Consider the following 19,144-nt stretch of genomic DNA (forward strand, 5'->3'; position numbering starts at 1 on the left):
GATGCGGCTGCGGGGAAGGCGCGGGGGAGGCTTCCTGGAACGGGCCAATCGGGAGCGCGCGCTCGACAGCGCCGCCTCCGCCTCCGCCTGGGAACTGCAAGCGCTTTCTTCTCCAAAGGCGCGCAGTGCGCTTGCTCCCTGGGCACGGGGTTTTGAGCGCGCGAGCTGCGATCCAGGACTTTTCTTTTTTGCAAAAAGGCAGCCGGGCTTGCAGCAATCTGTAGGCATTTTTTTTTTAAGAAAAATATTATTATGATTTGTAACAGATTTGCATGCTTCCCGTCCCTGGCGGCTCACAACACAGAGCGCAAAATGCGTCGTGGATAAAACAAGGACGAGCTGGGTCCGTGGACGCGAGACGCTTAATCTCGGCGTCGAGGGCAAAAAGATCCCCGTGTTGCAGAGGGCTGGACCAGGCCAGATGAGCCTCCCTTCCAGCTCTACGATTCTATGCAAAAGAAACCACGAACACATTGAAAAGCACATGGGATGTCAACCAGCCGAAGGCCGCCTTTTGAGTCCTTGTCGGGGGAGGGAAAGGCTGGATATAAATAAATACACATTTCTTGCATGTAGAAAGCAAGGGAGAAGGGACCGTCTCCTTTACAAGCTAGCTTTCTCCGCGCGGGGACATGCAAAGGCAAAATTCTAATTTTTTCCCCGGAGCCTGCTTTTCAGTCCTGCAGCTTTGAGATCCAAGAAGTAACAAACACGAGCACGTGCTGTTCCGTCTTCCCCTATTTTTTTTTCTTTTTTACGGCGATCGTGCGCGCACAGGATAATTGCAACCAGCAATTTTGCAACCGACTTTTGCATTTTGCTTGCAAACTTCCCAGATTCCCGCTTCCCTCCATCCCCGGGCTTTCGTTTGCTGCTTTTCTGGGTCATCGTTTGCCTGCTCTCCCGCTTTTTCTGGGCGAGATCTTGCAAAAAAAAAAAAAAAAAAACAGTTTCCCTTGCATGGGTGCAGCGCCTGGCACGCACCCCGGGATGCTAAATCAGTCGCGCGCTCCCAGGACGCGCCTCCGCCAGGCAAGGACTGGGAGAAGCAGCGCCTGGTTTCTGCCGCCCCCTGGCGGCCAGGTGCGGCAGCGGGCGGCAGGTGGGGCGGCGGCGTCTTCCCAGTTGCCCGGGCATCGCGGCATTGTGTGACCCGACGGGCCTCGGCGACGGTGCCACCGCGGCTGCCCGCGGCTGCAGGCGGTCCTACGGGCAGCACAATGGCGGGTGCCTACCACTGGGAAGCGCGGCGCAGGCAGATGCAGCTGGAGCGCAGATGCTGGCAGATGCAGGTACCTGGGCAAGGGAGATGAGGGGAAACCTCAGGTCCAGGAGAGCCGTTTAAAGGGGGAGGGCAAAAAGTTTCCCACCAGAGGGTGGGAAAATGTGGGGCACAGGAGAGAATATGATGGGAGTCACAAAGCGCTGCGTTATCTTGAGTTGGTTGTTGCTTGGTTCATCTAGTTGCAGGCATGCCAACTTGAATACAGTGGTACCTCGGGTAACAGGCGCTTCAGGTTACAGACTCCGCTAACTCTGCTTCAGGTGAAGAACTTTGCTTCAGGGTGAGAACGGAAATTGTGCTCCGGCGGCGCGGCAGCAGCCGGACGCCCCATTAGCTAAAGTGGTGCTTCAGGTTAAGAACAGTTTCAGGTTAAGAACGGACCTCCAGAACGAATTCAGTACGTAACCAGAGGTACCACTGTACAGTGGTACCTCGGGTTCAGAACCTGAACCCGAGGTACCTCTTCTTAACCAGAAACTGTTCTTAACCTGACGTACCACTTTAGCTAATGGGGCCTCCCGCTGCCACCACACAATTTCTGTTCTCATCCTGAAGGAAAGTTCTTAACCCGAGGTACTATTTCTGGGTTAGCGGAGTCTGTAACCTGAGGTACCACTGTAATTTTTTGGGGGGGTATTGCAACAACAACAACAACAATAATAATAATAATAATTTATTATTTATACCCGGGCTTCCCTGGGCACTCTGGGTGGCTTCCAACAAAATATTAAAATACAATAGTCCTTCAGATATTAAAAGCTTCCCTAAACAGGGCTGCCTTCAGATGTCTTCTAAAAGTCTGGTAGTTGTTGTTCTCTTTGACATCTGGTGGGAGGGTGTTCCACAGGGCGGCTGCCACTACTGAGAAGTCCCTCAGCGCTGGACCTCTGTGTCTGGGCAGAACGATGGGGGTGGAGATGCTCCTTCAGGTAAGCCCAGCCCCACATAATCGATCGCAAGACATGGCACATGCACACCATTTGAACGGCAACTTGGGAAAGCGGCCCCCCTCAAATATTTTAGGAATGTGACGAAGGGACCTTGGCCCCTAGGAGTTGGATTCTGTGTCTAGTTGTCTTCTCTGACCACCAGCAGCTGCCCAAGATCTACAAGGCTTTCAGCCTCCACAGCCACTTGATCCTTTCAGTACCTCAAGGACAGCCTCTCTCATATGAACCAGCCCAGACCCTGCAATCACCACTTGAGGCACTTCTTATGTGCCTCCCACACGAGAGGTCCGTAGGGTGGCAGCATGAGAGCGGGGCCTTTTCGGTGGCTCCCCACTTGTGGGCTGTTCTCCCCAGGAAGGTTTCTCCCAGACCTTCGGCCAATTTAACCATCTGTGGCCTTTTAAACTGGGGTGGGTATTGTTTTGTTTGTTATTATGTTATGTGTTTTTGTGTTTTTATACTGTAAACTGCCCTGTAATCTTGGATGAAGGGCAGTGGATAAATTGAATAAATAACAAAAACAACTAGAGAGGCCAAGGGATTGGCTAGAGGACCTTGTGTCAGGAATTCAGCCTACACTCGAGTAGGACCCTGGCAGAGAAACATGCCTGACTGGCATGTTCCCTCCCTCCTGGTCGATTGTTCGGGAGCCTCAAAAGCTTTCTTCAGCCCGAACATCACAGTGACTGTTGCCAACAGACACCGGCACACTTAGGGATCTGCAGAGTTTGCGCAATTTGCTCATGACAGACCTCAGCAACTCAGCATTTTGGCTAATCTACTTTATTTACATATAAACACACACGGACCACTGCAACATGGCTCCCTCTCTCTCGAGCATCAGACAGCAAAGAGAAAAAGAACAAAGGACAATAGTCCCACTTCATGGAACACAGTAACACAAACATCCTGTCTCCGTCACTTCCCACTTTGTGGAGTCAAAAATTATACCATCATCTGATGGACAACAATCCCATGACTGCAATCATGGATCAGGAATACTAACACCTTGTGCATGCATGTGAGGGAAAAGTGGGGAGGCCCATAGCTTCTGGCGAACCAGAGCAGCGCACGGACACACTGTTTACCTTCCCGCCACTTTGACGAGTTTTCGAACTGCTAGGTTGGCAGGAACAGGGACCGAGCAACAGGAGCTCACCCCGCCGCGGGGATTCGAACCGCCAACCTTCTGATCGGCAAGTCCTAGGCTCTGTGGTTTAACCCACAGCGCCACCCAGTGCCCCTTAATTAGACAGTTACCCAGGCTGAAAAGGGAGAAATCCAAAGGGATGTTGCAGAAGGAGAAGGAACAGGAAAATGCACACCTGGTCCAGGATGGGCAGGTATTAGCCAGGGAAAAGTAACATGGCAGTTTTCACTTTGCGTGTCTGTGGTTGCATGCAGGCGAGAGGCGCCTATGGAGGACAGCAGCATGACCATGTTTTGAGGGATATCCAAGCAAAATGCTCAATCCCGCCGCCCTCCAACATCGTGTCTCAGACTCCAGTCTCCCAAGGTAAGGGGAAGGGTGGGAAGCTGTTACAAGAGAAGGGGGTGTTCAGAGATTCCTTGTCCATGAACATCACCTACCTAGGCTGGTCCCTGGACCCAGCCTCTGGAAAGGAATATCTACGGAATCTCAAACCCTCGGTGAGTTAGGGGCTTCCCCTGCATGCAAAGGCAGGCTCTGGCAAATTGAGTGGACAAGACCAATCGTAGGCCCAAGAAAGTGGTTTCTGTACCTGCTGCAGAGGGAACTGAGGGACAGGTGAGGCTGGTCAACCTGGGAAGGCAGCCCATCTAGGAGAAGGAAACCTCTCTTTAAAAAATATTTTTTTATTTCATTTTTATAAACACACAACTAACATCAATTCAAAATCCAAAAACTGAGATTACTCTGAATCTCCTGACTTCCCCCTACCCCTTCCATGGGTCCCAATGAAAATAATTACAGCTGCGTGTCAATATTTATCGAAATATTTTTTCCTTCTGAATTGCCCATAGTTTCTCTTACTTTACAAATGTGATTGAAATCCTGCCAGTGTTTTAACCTGCTTGCAGTGGTCTCGTATATAAATTATAAACTTTCCCCATTCTTTTTCTTAAAGTTCTTGTCTTCTTGATTTCTGAGCTTCCCAGTTAATTTTGCCATTTTGGCATAGTCTATCATGGCTTAGTCATGCTGGCCACATGACCCGGAAGTTGTACGCTGGCTCCCTCAGCCAGTAAAACAAGATGCCTAATGGTCAGGGTTCCCTTTACCTTTTTATAACAGAAGTAGGAATGTGATTCTTATATTAAAAGGTCCGAAACTCACTTTGCCATGTGGCCTTCTGCAGTACACTTCGAATGTGTTTGGGGTGTGTAAATTAGCGCCTTAATTTGGGTATTCTTCTGCCACGGGAAAGAATTATTCAGTGCCTTCCATCTGATAACCATTCTTCAAAGAATAGAGTTAATTCTGCCCGGAATTAACCCCTTATGCCTTTCCTTATTTTGAAACTAACCTGGCTTCCACACACAGAAGATGAGCTGTTAACAGATCCTCAGCCCCCATTGCAACTGAGCTTGAGCTTTGAAATATTCATGAACTGAAGGTATTGGAAAATCAGGTGTAGGCTAACCTAGCCGTGTATCCTCCCTTGAAAGACACGGGTCAAATTACAAGGACAGATAGGTAGCCGTGTTGGTCTGCCATAGTCAAAACAAAAACAATTCCTTCCAGTAGCACCTTAAAGACCAACTAAGTTAGTTCTTGGTATGAGCTTTCGTGTGCATGCACACTTCTTCAGATACACTGAAACAGAAGTTTCCAGACCCTTCTATATAGTGAGAAGGTGGGGAGAGGTATTACTCAGAAGGGTGGTGGGAATGGGTGATTGGCAGATAGCTGTGATGAGCCTGTTGACGACTCTTAACGACTGCAATAGGTCTTACAGGAAAAAGCAAGGGGTGAGAAGGTGAAAAATGACTTTGTCATGTATAATGAGATAAGAATCCAAGCTTTATGTTCAGACCAGGTCTCTCCATGGTTTTAAGTTTGGTGATAAGTTGCAATTCAGCAGCTTCTCTTTCCAGTCTATTTCTGAAATTCCTTTGAGATCTTGTATACTTTGAGATCTTGTATAGAATGTCCTGGGAGATTGAAGTGTTCTCCTACTGGTTTCTCTGTCTTGTGATTCCTGATGTCCGATTTATGTCCGTTTATTCTTTGGCGTAAGGTCTGGCCTGTTTGTCTGAGTAATACCCCTCCCCACCTTCTCACTATATAGAAGTGTATCTGAAGAAGCATGCATGCACACAAAAGCTCATACCAAGAACTAACTTAGTTGGTCTTTAAGGTGCTACTGGAAGGAATTTTTTTTTGCAAATTACAAGGGTTTGTCACGCTAGAAAACAGGCATTCAGTGGGACTTGCGCAAGCAAGTGTGCCCAGGATTGCAGCATGGGCGGTCTCCACAGGTCCGGCTACAATTTCAACATGATTCGGGGGATGAGGGCGCTGAATCAAGTTCCACTAGAAGCACTGCTTGTTGTTTAGGGATGGCAGCTTCTTCTGCAAATTCATATGTTGCCAAGCGAAACCAACAAAATATCTCGTAAACGAAATGAGCTCTTCCTGCAAACATCCAACCTGTCGGAGCTAAAGCGAGATGCCAAAATGGGTTGGGACAGTGGCTCCCAAACTCATTTCCCCACGGAACTTGCTGTACATCTTGGAAGAACAATTACAGATTTTTCTGCCTGTTGTAGCAATTGTAATTCACAACGCCAAATGCTGTATGGTTTTTAATTGTATTGCCGGTGCTGTTTTTCCCGGGGGGGGGGGGGGGGGACAAAGTGTGACACTTACTTTAACAACTTCATGGTGAGTATCGGCACCTATTTTTCTAGAAAAAAAGCACTGGGTATTGTTATTGCTTATTTTATTCATTATGTGCTGTATTACAACTTGAATTTTATGAAATTCAACTTGTAAAAAATCCATAAAATTCAAGTTGTAATAGAACACAGTACAATAACAGAAGCAGTAAAAATACAAATAAAATTCAGTATCGCTATTTACCACCTTCCATCTTTAGCCACAAATCCAGACATGCCATGGACCGTCTGAACGAAGCTTGTGGACTATGGGCATGATACCTTGGTTTGAGAGTAGACTGAAATTAAAAGTGTGCGAGTCGTACCAAACTCATCAGGTGCAGGTACCCTTGTGCGAGACGTCCTGAAATCAAGAGTAGAGAGCTTGTGGGCCTCCTGGTGGTGAACTACAGTTCCCGTTAACCCTGACCATTGGTCCTTCTGGGTGGAGCTGATGGGAAATGGAGTCCAACATCATGAGATCTGCAGGCTTCCCATCACTGCTTTAAATCTCGGAAGGTATTGCAAGACACCTTGCCATTTATAGGTTTCAGGTGCCCAAAGTGCTTCCTGCAGACATTCATAAGATCATAGAATTGTAGAACTGGAAGGGAACCCAAGAGTCATCTATAACAACAACAACAACAATTTATAAATTATAGCCCATCCATCTGGCTGGGTTTCCCCAGCCACTCTGGGCGGCTTCCAACAAAACATTAAAATACAGCAGTCCTTCAGATATTAAAAGCTTCCCTAAACAGGGCTGCCTTCAGATGTCTCCTAAAAGTCTGCTAGTTGATTTTTCCTTTGATATCTGATGGGAGGGCATTCCACAGGGTGGGTGTCACCACCGAGAAGACCCTCTGGCTGGTTCCCTGTAACTTGGCTTCTTGCAGTGAGGGAACCGCCAGAAGGCCCTCGGTGCTGGACCTCAGTGTCCGGGCAGAACAATGGGAGTGGAGACGCTTCTTCAGGTATCTAGTTAAACTCGCTGCAGTGTTTTAATCCTGCCCACAGCCATCCTTGGGTAGGCTTGAACCACCAACCTTTTGTTTAGTAGCCAGATGCACAGACCCATTGCATGGTTCTTTACAACAGCCCTGTGAGGTAGATGTCATCACTTTATGGAATACAGGGAAGCTGATCTGAGTATGCAGTTGCTAGGTCTTTCTTCCTAAGAGTGGCTCAAACTTGGCTGCAATCCAGAATGCCTTCCTTCCACCCTAACTAGCTTGTGGTTGCTTGGTCCTGAGAGACTGGGAGTCTGTGCCGTCATAACATGTCTCAGAGCTTGGGCCCTGGATCCTTTTAAGTTCAAATGTATACAACTTGGTTTTGCCCTTTTAATTTCTCGCAGGGGTCCAGGCTGACTGTTGCCTGTGCAGAACGGACCATGTGCCAAATCAGAGTGGCAAGCTGTTGAAAAGATACTCGGTGAGTCCAAAAGGGAAAAGCAGGGAGTTAGGAATCAGTGGGGACGCGGGTGGCGCTGTGGGTTAAACCACAGAGCCTAGGACTTGCCGATCAGAAGGTCGGCGGTTCGAATCCCTGCGACGGGGTGAGCTCCCGTTGCTCAGTCCCTGCTCCTGCCAACCTAGCAGTTTGAAAGCACGTCAGAGTCCAAGTAGATAAATAGGTACCGCTCCGGCGGGAAGGTAAACGGCATTTCTGTGCGCTGCTCTGGTTCGCCAGAAGCGGCTTAGTCATGCTGGCCACATGACCCGGGAGCTATAAACCGGCTTCCTCGGCCAATAAAGCGAGATGAGCGCTGCAACCCCAGAGTCGGTCATGACTGGATCTAATGGTCAGGGGTCCCTTGACCTTGATCAATGACCTCTTGGCTGCAACCTTTGGGCAGGGCAGCCTGTTTTGAGTGCAGCCGGCAGTGAACCTCTCTCTTACTCACGTTGTTCTGCTCACTGAACTTTGTGGTTTTCTCTATGCCTCGAATGGCCGTTCTCGTTCTGCTCATTCCCATCCTCGCTCCCCCTTCAGATATCTCCTTCCTAATGGTTTTAGCACCGGCATATTAGCAATGAATTCCTCAACTACAAAGATTTAAGTAAAACATGCATCAGCATTCTACGTAGAATCATTGAGCTGGAAGGGCGCCTGAAGATCACAGGCGATCCAATCTGCAACCTTGGCATTATCAGCACCAACTGAGTTATGTCTGGGTAGAACCGGACAATGAAGTTCTCAAATGTTTTGCCGGAACCATCCCGGTTGGAATGGAGGAGGAAACATTGTGAAATGCGCGGCTTTGTTGTTGTTGGATTCGATCCAATACTGATGTCCTCTCTTTTCTCTTTTAGACTACAGAGTACATACAGCAGTGGTAACAACTGAGCTGCTGGCAGCAGCAGGGAGAAAAGCTTCCTCTGCAACTTGGACCTGGAAGGAAGAATGGTGTCCATTGTATGTGCTGTAAAAGCACTTTTCCCGGGGCAAAACACGGAGTTTAGTGGCTGCGCCCATGGGTTCTCCCACCCTCCCTAACCATAAAATGAAAGCTTTCCAGAGTCGTAGACCGAAACCACACTCCTTTATGTAGAACTGAGCATAACTAAAGTTATTGCAGAGGGTTGGACTAGATCACCCAGGGATCTCTTCTACATTTCTGTTATTCTATGGCAGGCATAGGCAAACTCTGGCCCTCCAGATTTTTTGGGACTACAATTCCCATCATCCCTAGCTAACAGGACCAGTGGTCAGGGATGATGGGAATTGTAGTCCCAATAATAAAATAAAATAAAAATAAATTATTTATACCCCACCCATCTGGCTGGGTCTCCCCAGCCACCCTGGGCAGCTTCCAACAAAGTATTAAAATACAGAGGTCTGTTAAACATTAAAAGCTTCCCTAAACAGGGCTGCCTTCAGATGTCTTCTAAAAGTCTGGTAGTTGTTCTCTTTGACATCAGGTGGGAAGGCATTCCACAGGGCAGGTGCCACTACCAAGAAGGCCCTCTGCCTGGTTCCCTGTAACTTGGCTTCTCGCAGGGAGGGAACCACCAGAAGGCCCTCAGTGCTGGACCTCAGTGTCCGGGCAGAACGATGGGGATGGAGATGCTCCTTCAGATATACTGGACCGAGGCCGTTTAGGACTTTAAAGGTCAGCACCAACACTTTGAATTGTGTTCGGAAACGTACTGGGAGCCAAACATCTGAAGGGCAGGAGTTTGCCTATGCCTGTTCCATGGCTTTCTCAAAAACATTTGTTCCTCTTGAAACTTTGAGCCGCTGCACAACCTTAAATTGGGGTGGTGTTGGGTGGATCACATTATTCCTAAAACTGCAGGGACCACTGCAGCAAATTGTGGCGAAACAGTTGCCCAGCACTATCTGAAAGGAAACTAGATTTAAATAGGGGGAAATATCACTGGCAGAACAAGAGCCAACTGTCCTCCTTCCTTGGGAGGTTTGAAGAAAGGATTAGAGAGGAATCTGGTGGAGACAATTTGGTAGAATGTAGGTGTCGCTGCTTAGGGAAGGAATTTAGGTTGCTTGCATCCACACTAGAGTCCTGCTGTGGCATTGCTTGTCTGTGATTAGCTGGAAGTGAATTTGAAATGCAGGTTCTGCACATTCCTTAAGGTAATGCTAGTAACCCAGCGATACTCATTCCCCATGACAAGGGTTCTTCTGTATTTACTTACAACTAGTTCCCATTTATGAAAGGTTCTCTGTAACATTAATGAAGAGTTTCCTGTTGGGAAGCCCTCCTGTTTTAGTTGCTTCTGGTTGATTGAAGCTGGGGGATTAACAATGAATAGTCCCTCAATTCCTCCAATGTCACTTTTAGTGGTTGGGGGTAGCTTTGATCATTGAGTTCCTCATTTTAACCTTAAAAAATAGCCTCATTTTGGTGTTAAAAGAATCACCCCACTTTCAGCCACAGGAGCAGAAACAGACATTGAGGGCATTAAGAGGCTATTCTTCACTAATCCTGCAGCCTTAATCAACCAGAAGCAAGAAAGCACGTAAAGGTAAAAGGTAAAGGGACCCCTGACCATTAGGTCCAGTTGTGACCGAATCTGAGGTTGCGACGCTCCTCTCGCTTTATTGGCCGAAGAAGCCGGTGTACAGCTTCTGGGTCATGTGGCCAGCATGACTAAGCCGCTTCTGGTGAACCAGAGCAGCGCACGGAAACACCGTTTACCTTCCCGCCGGAACAGTACCTATTTATCTACTTGCACTTTGACGTGCTTTCGAACTGCTAGGTTGGCAGGAGCAGGGACCGAGCAACGGGAGCTCACCCCATCACGGGGATTCGAACCGCCGATCTTCTGATCGGCAAGTCCTAGGCTCTGTGGTTTAACTCACAGCGCCACCCACATCCCTTTAATAAAACACGTAGGACCTGCAAAAAGGAAACTTTTAATTAAAAGTGTAAAAGCCCCCCCAAAAGCTTCCTCAAATCTTTGCCACTCCACATAGGACAGTGCTGCAGTTGCACATTTTATTGCAAAAGTAAATAGAATCTGTTGCAAATCATGGCTGAAAAAACATACAAACAGAGGGTTGCAGAGATTTGCACCTCTGGACTCTCTGTAAAATGTAACATAGCAAAAGCCATTTCACAGAAAAGGGCTGGTGTGGAAGGAAGCTTACTTAGGGCATGTACACGTGGCAGTTTAAAGTGGACTCAGGGCATCCCATGTATGCAAACTTCCACACTATCCATATATCATCTTCGTTCAAGTGGCTAACCTGCACTTTCCGCTCCAACTAATTTGGATTTTTCCAATCTGGATAATTCGGTGAAAGAAAACAATCCAACGTAAAATGACTTGCAACTTGAACGGGGATGCACCGAAGCAACAAGTGTGGGGACTTGCCACACTAAGTGCACTCTTAGGACAAAATGCCCACTTCTGTTTTGCTCATCAGCTGAGCACAGCCCTGGCCATTTCCCCACCAGCTCACAGTTAAGGCTCCAGGGTGTCTACCTCCATCTGTCGCTGCTGAAGGCACGTTTGCAGTATTTGTTGTTTTCAAAACGCTCATTCAAAAAACCAAGATGTATTAAAATAAAAATTGCCTTTGCAGGCACAGGAGGCAGGTAAGGAAAAATGGGCAGGGTGCGGGGGGAAAACAGGCTTGCACAAATCACTTTCTCTGTCCTGCCTTAGTGTGTTGTGCTTGTGTGTTAAATGCACAGTTTTATGCTCTTCTCTGAGCTGACTCACAGCGCTCTGTATTGGGAGGGTTTGCAGATCGGGGGCACCAGTACTTCCACCTGCCTGGTCATTATTAGGCCTCATGAGGTGGTGGGCTGCTGGTTCTCTACCTCAAAAACACTTTAGGAGGGATGGGAGAGCTGCTATCTTGCACAAATCTGGTGGAACAAAAAAACAACTTGTATTTCAAATAACATTAAAATTAAAATCTGGCTCGTTTGCTACGAAACATTGACTAGGCTGGAAGTTTGTTGTCATGCAATTAGAGGCAAAACAGGTAAACAAATACCTGCACACACACCTACAATGGGTCTCAGATTTCCAGAACTTGCAGGAATCAGGAAAGTTCCAATTGAAGGGAGGAGGCAACACCACACAGCACAAATGCATCCAGTCAAGCTCTGCCCGACGCGGAAGGGAAACACAGAGAGATTTAAATTTGTGGGCAAAAGTGCACAAAAAAATGCATACTGAAAAATCATATGTATGCAGCTCACATGTACATCACTGCCCTGGCAAACTTGGCCCTCCAGATGTTTTGGGACTACAACTCCCATCATCCCTAGCTAACAGGACCAGTGGTCAGGGATGATGGGAGTTGTAGTCCCCAAAACATCTGGAGGGCCGAGTTTGCCTGTGCCTGCCCTGGTGTGCACACAGCTTTAAGAGTATCAGACATCTTTCTTCCTCGTCTACAAAGTTCTCTTGTGCAATAATTTCAACTCACCACCAGGCAGCACTGCACACACGCAGCAAAAAAAAATATCCCATCACAATGTAGAATCATAGAATCATAGAGTTGGAAGAGACCACAAGGGCCATCGAGTCCAACCCCCTGCCAAGCAGGAAACACCATCAGAGCACTCCTGACATATGGTTGTCAAGCCTCTGCTTAAAGACCTCCAAAGAAGGAGACTCCACCACACTCCTTGGCAGCAAATTCCACTGTCGAACAGCTCTTACTGCCAGGAAGTTCTTCCTAATATTTAGGTGGAATCTTCTTTCTTGTAGTTTGGATCCATTGCTCCGTATCCGCTTCTCTGGAGGAGCAGAAAACAACCTTTCTCCCTCCTCTATGTGACATCCTTTTATATATTTGTACATGGCTATCATATCACCCCTTAACCTCCTCTTCTCCAGGCTAAACATGCCCAGCTCCCTTAGCCGTTCCTCTGTGTAAGCAACAGTTTACAGGAGGGATGTGTAAGCAAAGAAGCAACAGCACACCGCCTCCAATAACAATGCATGAGACTATTTATTCTGGAGTACTTTTTTTGAGAATTGTGCAATCTGACAGAGAGAAAATGGAGGTCAGCATGATTTTATTATCTCCCCGACTCTGCCCAGAAGAGAGAGGGGTGCATTTAGAAAGACAGGATTTGAAAATGGAATAATACATTTGTGACTTCCAAAACCTTTGTGTACTCTTCCTCTGCCTCTGCCTCCACCACACATTGCAAAGGGCTGATCCAATGATCAGGAGGAGGCCAGTGGGATGAGAGATGAGTAAACATACAGCCTCATTTAGAAGCAGTGTTTGCCTGTGCAAGTAAATAGTGCAAAGTCCATAGTTCTCTGCTGCTTAGCGAGGGAAGATTGTTTTGAACAACGACGACCTCAAAGGTAAACTCCAGCCTTCCCATAAAGCACACACTTGGCACTTCTTCAGGCCAGAAAACATTTGTAGAAGATCAATCCAATCTGGCCAGTCGGTGTTGGACGCGCACAGCCCAAAGCTATGCAAATTCCAGCGCAAAATCCCAAAGCTCCAGCATGCTTTTCTTGGATTCTATCTTCCACAATCAGATGCATTTCTGCTGGTCCCTCAAGATATATGTTGTCAAACAGCATCACCCAAATCTCTATATCCTGATGAGGCTGCCCCTCGTCTTAGCAGCAGAACTAGCAATACTGAATGAAACGCCTTTCCCTTCCTGACCCCACAGTTTACAGGAGGGATGAAAATGTTGCTGCTGCTGCGATTTCATTGCAGAGGACGGAAGATGTGCCAGACAGTTTCTCCTCCGGGAGTTCACAGCAGCTATGGGGAACAGGAGGAGCCGGACATCCCAGGAAGCATGACATTACCTCTGCAGTCCACATACTGGTAGTTTTCAAAGGCCAACTGCTCCGAGTGAGCAAGGTATGAGCAAGTTACAGTACCCCTGGAGAGGGAGAGAAAGGCCAGCTCAAAATGTTTGCAAATTGACAGCCGTGATGACTTCCCCAAGTCTAGTTCCCAACCTGACGCAACCCACCAAAGACATACGAAGCCCTCCCCTCCTCTTCACCGCCTCCATCTTTCCAACCACAGCTTAGTTCAAGTCTAGAGTTCAGGCCCAGGACTGTACAAGATACAGAAATGATTCCAGCCTTTGCCCTTTGGGCTTATAATCTACATTAGATAAGCAAGGAAGAGATGGGAGTCGGATGCAAGAGACCGACAATGAGCTGTAAGGGGGAAAGCCAGCCGGCAGGCAACACAAGAGCAAGCAAGGGGGTAGATAGGTTTGTTCTGGGAAGAGGAGAGGCAGGGATGGGGCTGGCCTTCAAGCTCAACGGGGTCCTCAAACAGTGCTGGATCAACGGGCAGATTAACTGGGAGGAGCTGCAATTTTTTTCCACTTTGGGCTGAAAGGCACCGTATAAATACTTTAAAATGAACAAAACGGGGGCCCGATCGCCAAGGGGCTGGAGTGCAGCAAAGGGGGTTTGTGTTAGGATAGTTCCATTCCACCTTAAAGGGTCAGGCATGATTGTTGTGTATCACACGCCTGTTTACTTCCACTTCTGGCTGGGAACTTCCGTTTTGTATATAGCTTTTGTTCCGGCTGTTTTCCTGGACACGGAAGCAAGCAGTCATGTTTGTCCTTTGTTCTGATCTACGTTGAATAAAGCTATAAATATGCTCTCCTGTCTGCATCTTTCGCTGTGGAGACTCTGCTGAAAGGGTGTGCACGAGTCTTGGAATGTCTCTGAGGCTCGTGTCGTTAATTGACTGATGCTGTTCCACGGGAGACCGGTGATCGTCCAGAGACGACTGGGGGCCTGCCTGATGTCTCCATCTCCCTGGCAGTATCCCAACAACAGGTTATGGGCCCAGATTCATGGAGAGTAAGACTGCTGAAGACTGCGAGAGGTATGTGGAAAAGCAAGGCTGTGCATGGTGGAATTGAAAAGAGGGGGAGAAGAACGAATCAGGGTGCCAAGGAGGAGAATGTTAAAAGATTGGAAGCTGGTAGAGCTAGTGCAAGGACTTCTTGGGAAGGGTGACATGATCTTGGGACCGAGAGGGAGAAAGTGGAGCTTAAAAGATGTCATGAATTGACTGGTGGCGGGAAGAAAATGCCCAGCCAGGTGAAGGGGACTGTCATGGGGAAATCTATGCTACTGGCCGGAGGAAAGCACTGAGGCTGGAGCAGGGAGCAGGGCGGGAGAGGGAGAGCAGAAACTCGTCAGATTCCTGTCAAGGAAATGACACTTACTGTATGTGCAGGAGAACATTGTGAACTTTTATTTTGGACCACGTGCAAATGTTGCTGAAAGAGAAGGGAAGATAATTAGTTTCCGGCTGCTTATGCCAACACTTTGCATGCAGAACTTAATGGGGATGGGTTTTTCTGTCTCTTGTCACAAACAGGCCCATAGCTCTGGGGCGGAGCCCCTGTTCTGCATGCTGAATTTCACAGGTCCAGTCCTCAGCAAACAGGTGGTTGGAAAGAAATACTGACACCCCAAAGCTAAATCCACGTGGTATTGATTAGAAATGTGGCAAGAACAATGCAGGAGGCAGCAGTTAAATGTTGCTGGTCTCTGCAGCCACAGCAGACGCTGTGACTCTCCAGTGGTTAGACTTCACCCCTGGAGGCACACTCCATTGTGTCTTGAGACGGGCAGATGCCAACCAACAGTTCTCAGCATCCCCAGTTTAAAAATATATTATGAAGTAGGAGCTGCTGCCAGTCAGGGCTGGACTGGATGTATTCGCTATAAAGGTAACACAAGTGTGATTGAAGTTCCCAGGGTCCCTCGCAATGGTCTGTCTCCAGGTTGACATTAAAAGTCAGTCCCTCGGTTACTGCATAAAGACCACAACTCAAGTTCTGAAGCTGGGATATTTGTTTAATTGAGGAGCACACTCAGCAACACAGAGAAGCGATAGATGCATTGTTCTTTGCCGTTCTAATTTTCTGCCTTAGCTCCCCCCTCTCCCATCTGCACTACACAGTTAAAGCAGTGATTCAACAATCAATACCTCTCCCCAAGGAGCTCTGGGTCTGTGAGGGGAACTGGGGGTCTCCTCGCAACTTTCAGCAGCACCCTTAACAAACTACAGTTCCCAGGATTCTCTGGGAGAAGCTGTGACTCTTTGAAATAGTATGATATGGCTTTAAATGCATAATGCAGGCGGAATCTTAAGTGTGTCTGTTGTAGCTCCTCTAACAACTATCCTAGCTCTCTTATTATAGATATAGATATACCGTATTTTTCGCTCTATAGGACGCACTTTTCCCCCTCCAAAAATTAAGGGGAAATGTGTGTGCGCCCTATGGAGTGAATTCAGGCTCCTTGGCTTCAGTGAAAGCAACGCGAAGCCTCCAAAGTGCAGAGGGAGTGCTCCCTCCTTGCTCTGGAGGCTACACGTTGCTTTCGCTGAAGCCTGGAGAGCGAGAGGGGTCAGTGAATTTTTTTTTCTTGTTATCCTCCTCTAAAACAAGATTTTTTGCTTTCTTGTTCTTCTCCTCTAAAACAAGGTGCGTCCTATGGTCGGGTGCATCCTATAGAGCCAAAAATATGGTAGATATAGATATAGATACCTAAGCATCTACTTAGTGCCTCTTCCTTCACTGTAACCCACTAAACAGATACTAAGCCATCTGTCTGGATCTTGGGCATTACTGACGGGCTTCAACTGGCTTAATTTGAAAGTCCATTTTAGCTGTGCTGCATTACTGTAATGGGAACACTATGCATTATATAACTCAATAAAAAAAAAATGAAACATTTTTTAAGAAATTGTAAGTTATTCACACTTAAAAAGCAGTCAATTTGTTCAATGATTTTTTTAAACAAAGGGATCTCCCTTAGGTCTGCAACATATAAATTTGCCAGCCACAATTGGTTAAAGTCATTATAAAAAAAACCCATCAATTGACACATAACTTGAATTGAGATTCCCCCCCCCCCAAGTGCCGGGATAGACTTCACAGACATACTTACTAAGTGTTATTATCCATGATTTTACTCGAGACGCTGTAATGCATCTACAAATAAATAAGAAAGAGCGAGTTAATTTGGGCTGCTTGTCTACTGCTTCTCCGTTACACACACTTTAGCATGGTCCTCACCTGAGCCCCATGTAAAGGTCTGATGTCCAGCTGTGTCGTCACAGTGTTTTTCCCAATCACCAGTGCCTTGTGCAAGACTTCGAGAGCAAGCTGAGACACGTGCACAGTGTAAAAGTTGTTGTTTGTCACATTCAGCATATTCTAGAGAGAGAAGGACAGGTAGGCAGTATGAGTTATGTGGGATGAGTTGATAAATTTGACATCTTGGTACATGTGTGTCCATCTGTTCCGCAACTGAATATTTATCCCATAATTAGCACCCTGCTGCTGCTGCCCTATCCAAATATATGATGCCACAGAAAAAGTGGAATGCCCAGTCTGTACATTAGATAAACACACAGGGGCAGAGAAGGAGAATACAGCAGGAATTGAGGCCTGGAGCAAAGGGAAGTCTGGATGAAATATGACTAAGGCATGGAGGAGGGCTTTCACAATGGATCCAGAAAGTATTTTGGACACATTGAAAAGGAAGATGCTAAAGATCAGGTGATCCATCTGATTTGGTCTCACCTGTTCCATGAGACCAGGGGTTAGCAAACTTTTTCAGCAGGGGGCTGGTCCACTGTCCCTCAGACCTTGTGGGGGGCCGGACTATATTTTGAAGGAAAAATAACGAACGAATTCCTTTGCCCCACAAATAACCCAGAGATGCATTTTAAATAAAAGGGCATATTCTACTCATGTAAAAGCATGCTGATTCCCGGGCCGGATTTAGAAAGCGATTGGGCCGGATCCGGCCCCCGGGCCTTAGTTTGCCTACCCATGAGTGAGACCAACATGAACCATCTCTGCGCAGTACAAAGCTCTGTACAGAACATGGAACTGGCCTTGATATTTGGACTAGGTTAAGCCCAGTAGGGGACGCAGGTGGCGCTGTGGGTTAAAGCCTCAGCGCCTAGGACTTGCCGATCGAAAGGTCGGCGGTTCGAATCCCTGCAGCGGGGTGCGCTCCCGCTGCTCGGTCCCAGCGCCTGCCAACCTAGCAGTTCGAAAGCACCTCCAGGTGCAAGTAGATAAATAGGGACCGCTTACTAGCGGGAAGGTAAACGGCGTTTCCGTGTGCGGCTCTGGCTCGCCAGAGCAGCGATGTCACGCTGGCCATGTGACCCGGAAGTGTCTCTGGACAGCGCTGGCCCCTGGCCTCTTAAGTGAGATGGGCGCACAACCCCAGAGTCTGTCAAGACTGGCCCGTATGGGCAGGGGTACCTTTACCTTTACCTTTAAGCCCAGTAGAAGATTCCTGTTAGGTACTACTTGAGATCCCTGATCCTAAGGAATGACTGGCAGGAAGGAAAGTCAATGACAAGACTAGACCAGAAACAGTTTCAGGTGTAATAAACTTCACTCTTTTTGTATAAACCAATCTGGTCCCCTCTGGGTGTCTTGTACTCATCCAGCACAGATTGATACAAGCAAAAATGGAAATGCGTTTGCGCATAGGACGTTGCTTGCTTCTGCCCACGTCTGTATGGTGTGCCATGTGCGTTTGAGTGTAATGTGCTGAGTACAGTATAAGGACTAGACCATGGGTAGGCAAACTAAAGCCCAAGGGCTGGATCCGGCCCAATCGCCTTCTAAATCTGGCCCACGGACGGTCCGGGAATCGGCATGTTTTTACATGAGTAGAATGTGTCCTTTTAATTAAAATGTATCTCTGGGTTATTTGTGGGGCATAGGAATTTGTTCGTTTTTCTTCTTCAAAATATAGTCCAGCCCCCGCCCCCAAGGTCTGAGGGACAGTGGACCGGCCCCCTGCTGAAAAAGTTTGCTGACCCCTGGACTAGACAAAAGGCGGTTTTAATTTTTCCTAATCTCATTTACAACAGGCTCCTTTAGTCACCTGCTCCTTTGTTCCATAGATAAAGCCTTAAATTTGGGGCAAAGTTGAGTCCCACAACCTGCTTTGAACGTCACTTCTCAGTCTTGGAACATGTGCGGTGATAAAGGATGCCTCTTTTCATAGACATAATGGATTTTCCCTCTGCGCACAGCACATTTACAACCAAGTTGCAGAGATCTCTGATCTAGAAGCCCCTCTAACTCAAGAAGATGCATCTTCTAGGCAGCTCTGAGCCCAGTAATTGTATTAACAACAACCACAACCCCATAACAACCCACGCATTACATTAATCACAATCTCAATTTAAGAAGAAAATAGAGAGATTTTGTGACATCAATGCGATCCAACCCCCAGGGACTCACAGTCATATTAAGGGTGATGCTGTAAGTAGAATTGTCAAAGGATATAGATGAGAAATTCAGTCCGGCAGGGACCACCGCAATGGAGCGTGGAAACAGGAAATACATCATGAGGCCTGTCATCAGCAGGCAGATGGCCACTGTGAGACTTACGTACAGCTTCCTGCAAAAACAGGAGGAAGGCAGATTAGCAGTAGCTGAACCGCCACAAAAGAATCAGATTGCTGGCAGCAAAGTTAGGAAAGAGAAGGCGGGAAGAAGGGCAGGGAGCACCATCAACGAAGACACAGTGAACTTACGTTCGCCTGGGCTTGAGCC

The 19,144-nt window shown here is 47.5% G+C and overlaps 2 protein-coding genes and 1 long non-coding RNA gene across 3 annotated transcripts; 1 reads left to right on the forward strand and 2 right to left on the reverse strand.

Moving 5' to 3' along the window:
• The first annotated feature begins 1,132 nt into the window (after positions 1-1,132).
• CCDC200 (coiled-coil domain containing 200) lies at positions 1,133-8,621 on the forward strand. Its single transcript, XM_081884525.1, has 4 exons — positions 1,133-1,292; positions 3,640-3,751; positions 7,454-7,530; positions 8,412-8,621. The coding sequence occupies exons 1-4, from the start codon at positions 1,221-1,223 to the stop codon at positions 8,436-8,438; spliced, it is 288 nt and encodes a 95-aa protein (XP_081740651.1). The 5' UTR covers positions 1,133-1,220; the 3' UTR covers positions 8,439-8,621.
• A 1,923-nt stretch (positions 8,622-10,544) lies between these two features.
• LOC309354430 lies at positions 10,545-11,797 on the reverse strand. Its single transcript, XR_014162291.1, has 2 exons — positions 11,569-11,797; positions 10,545-11,437 (listed from the first exon to the last, which is right to left on the reverse strand). It is a non-coding gene; the product is annotated as an uncharacterized lncRNA (long non-coding RNA).
• A 718-nt stretch (positions 11,798-12,515) lies between these two features.
• On the reverse strand, positions 12,516-19,138 carry TMEM106A (transmembrane protein 106A). The gene is made up of 6 exons (XM_081884489.1): positions 19,126-19,138; positions 18,830-18,989; positions 16,628-16,768; positions 16,500-16,543; positions 14,765-14,818; positions 12,516-13,444 (listed from the first exon to the last, which is right to left on the reverse strand). The coding sequence occupies exons 2-6, from the start codon at positions 18,947-18,949 to the stop codon at positions 13,321-13,323; spliced, it is 483 nt and encodes a 160-aa protein (XP_081740615.1). The 5' UTR covers positions 18,950-18,989; positions 19,126-19,138; the 3' UTR covers positions 12,516-13,320.
• Positions 19,139-19,144: the final 6 nt, after the last annotated feature.

The sequence above is a fragment of the Podarcis melisellensis genome, assembly GCF_964234715.1.
Source record: "Podarcis melisellensis genome assembly, chromosome: 13".
Lineage (NCBI taxonomy): Eukaryota > Metazoa > Chordata > Lepidosauria > Squamata > Lacertidae > Podarcis > Podarcis melisellensis.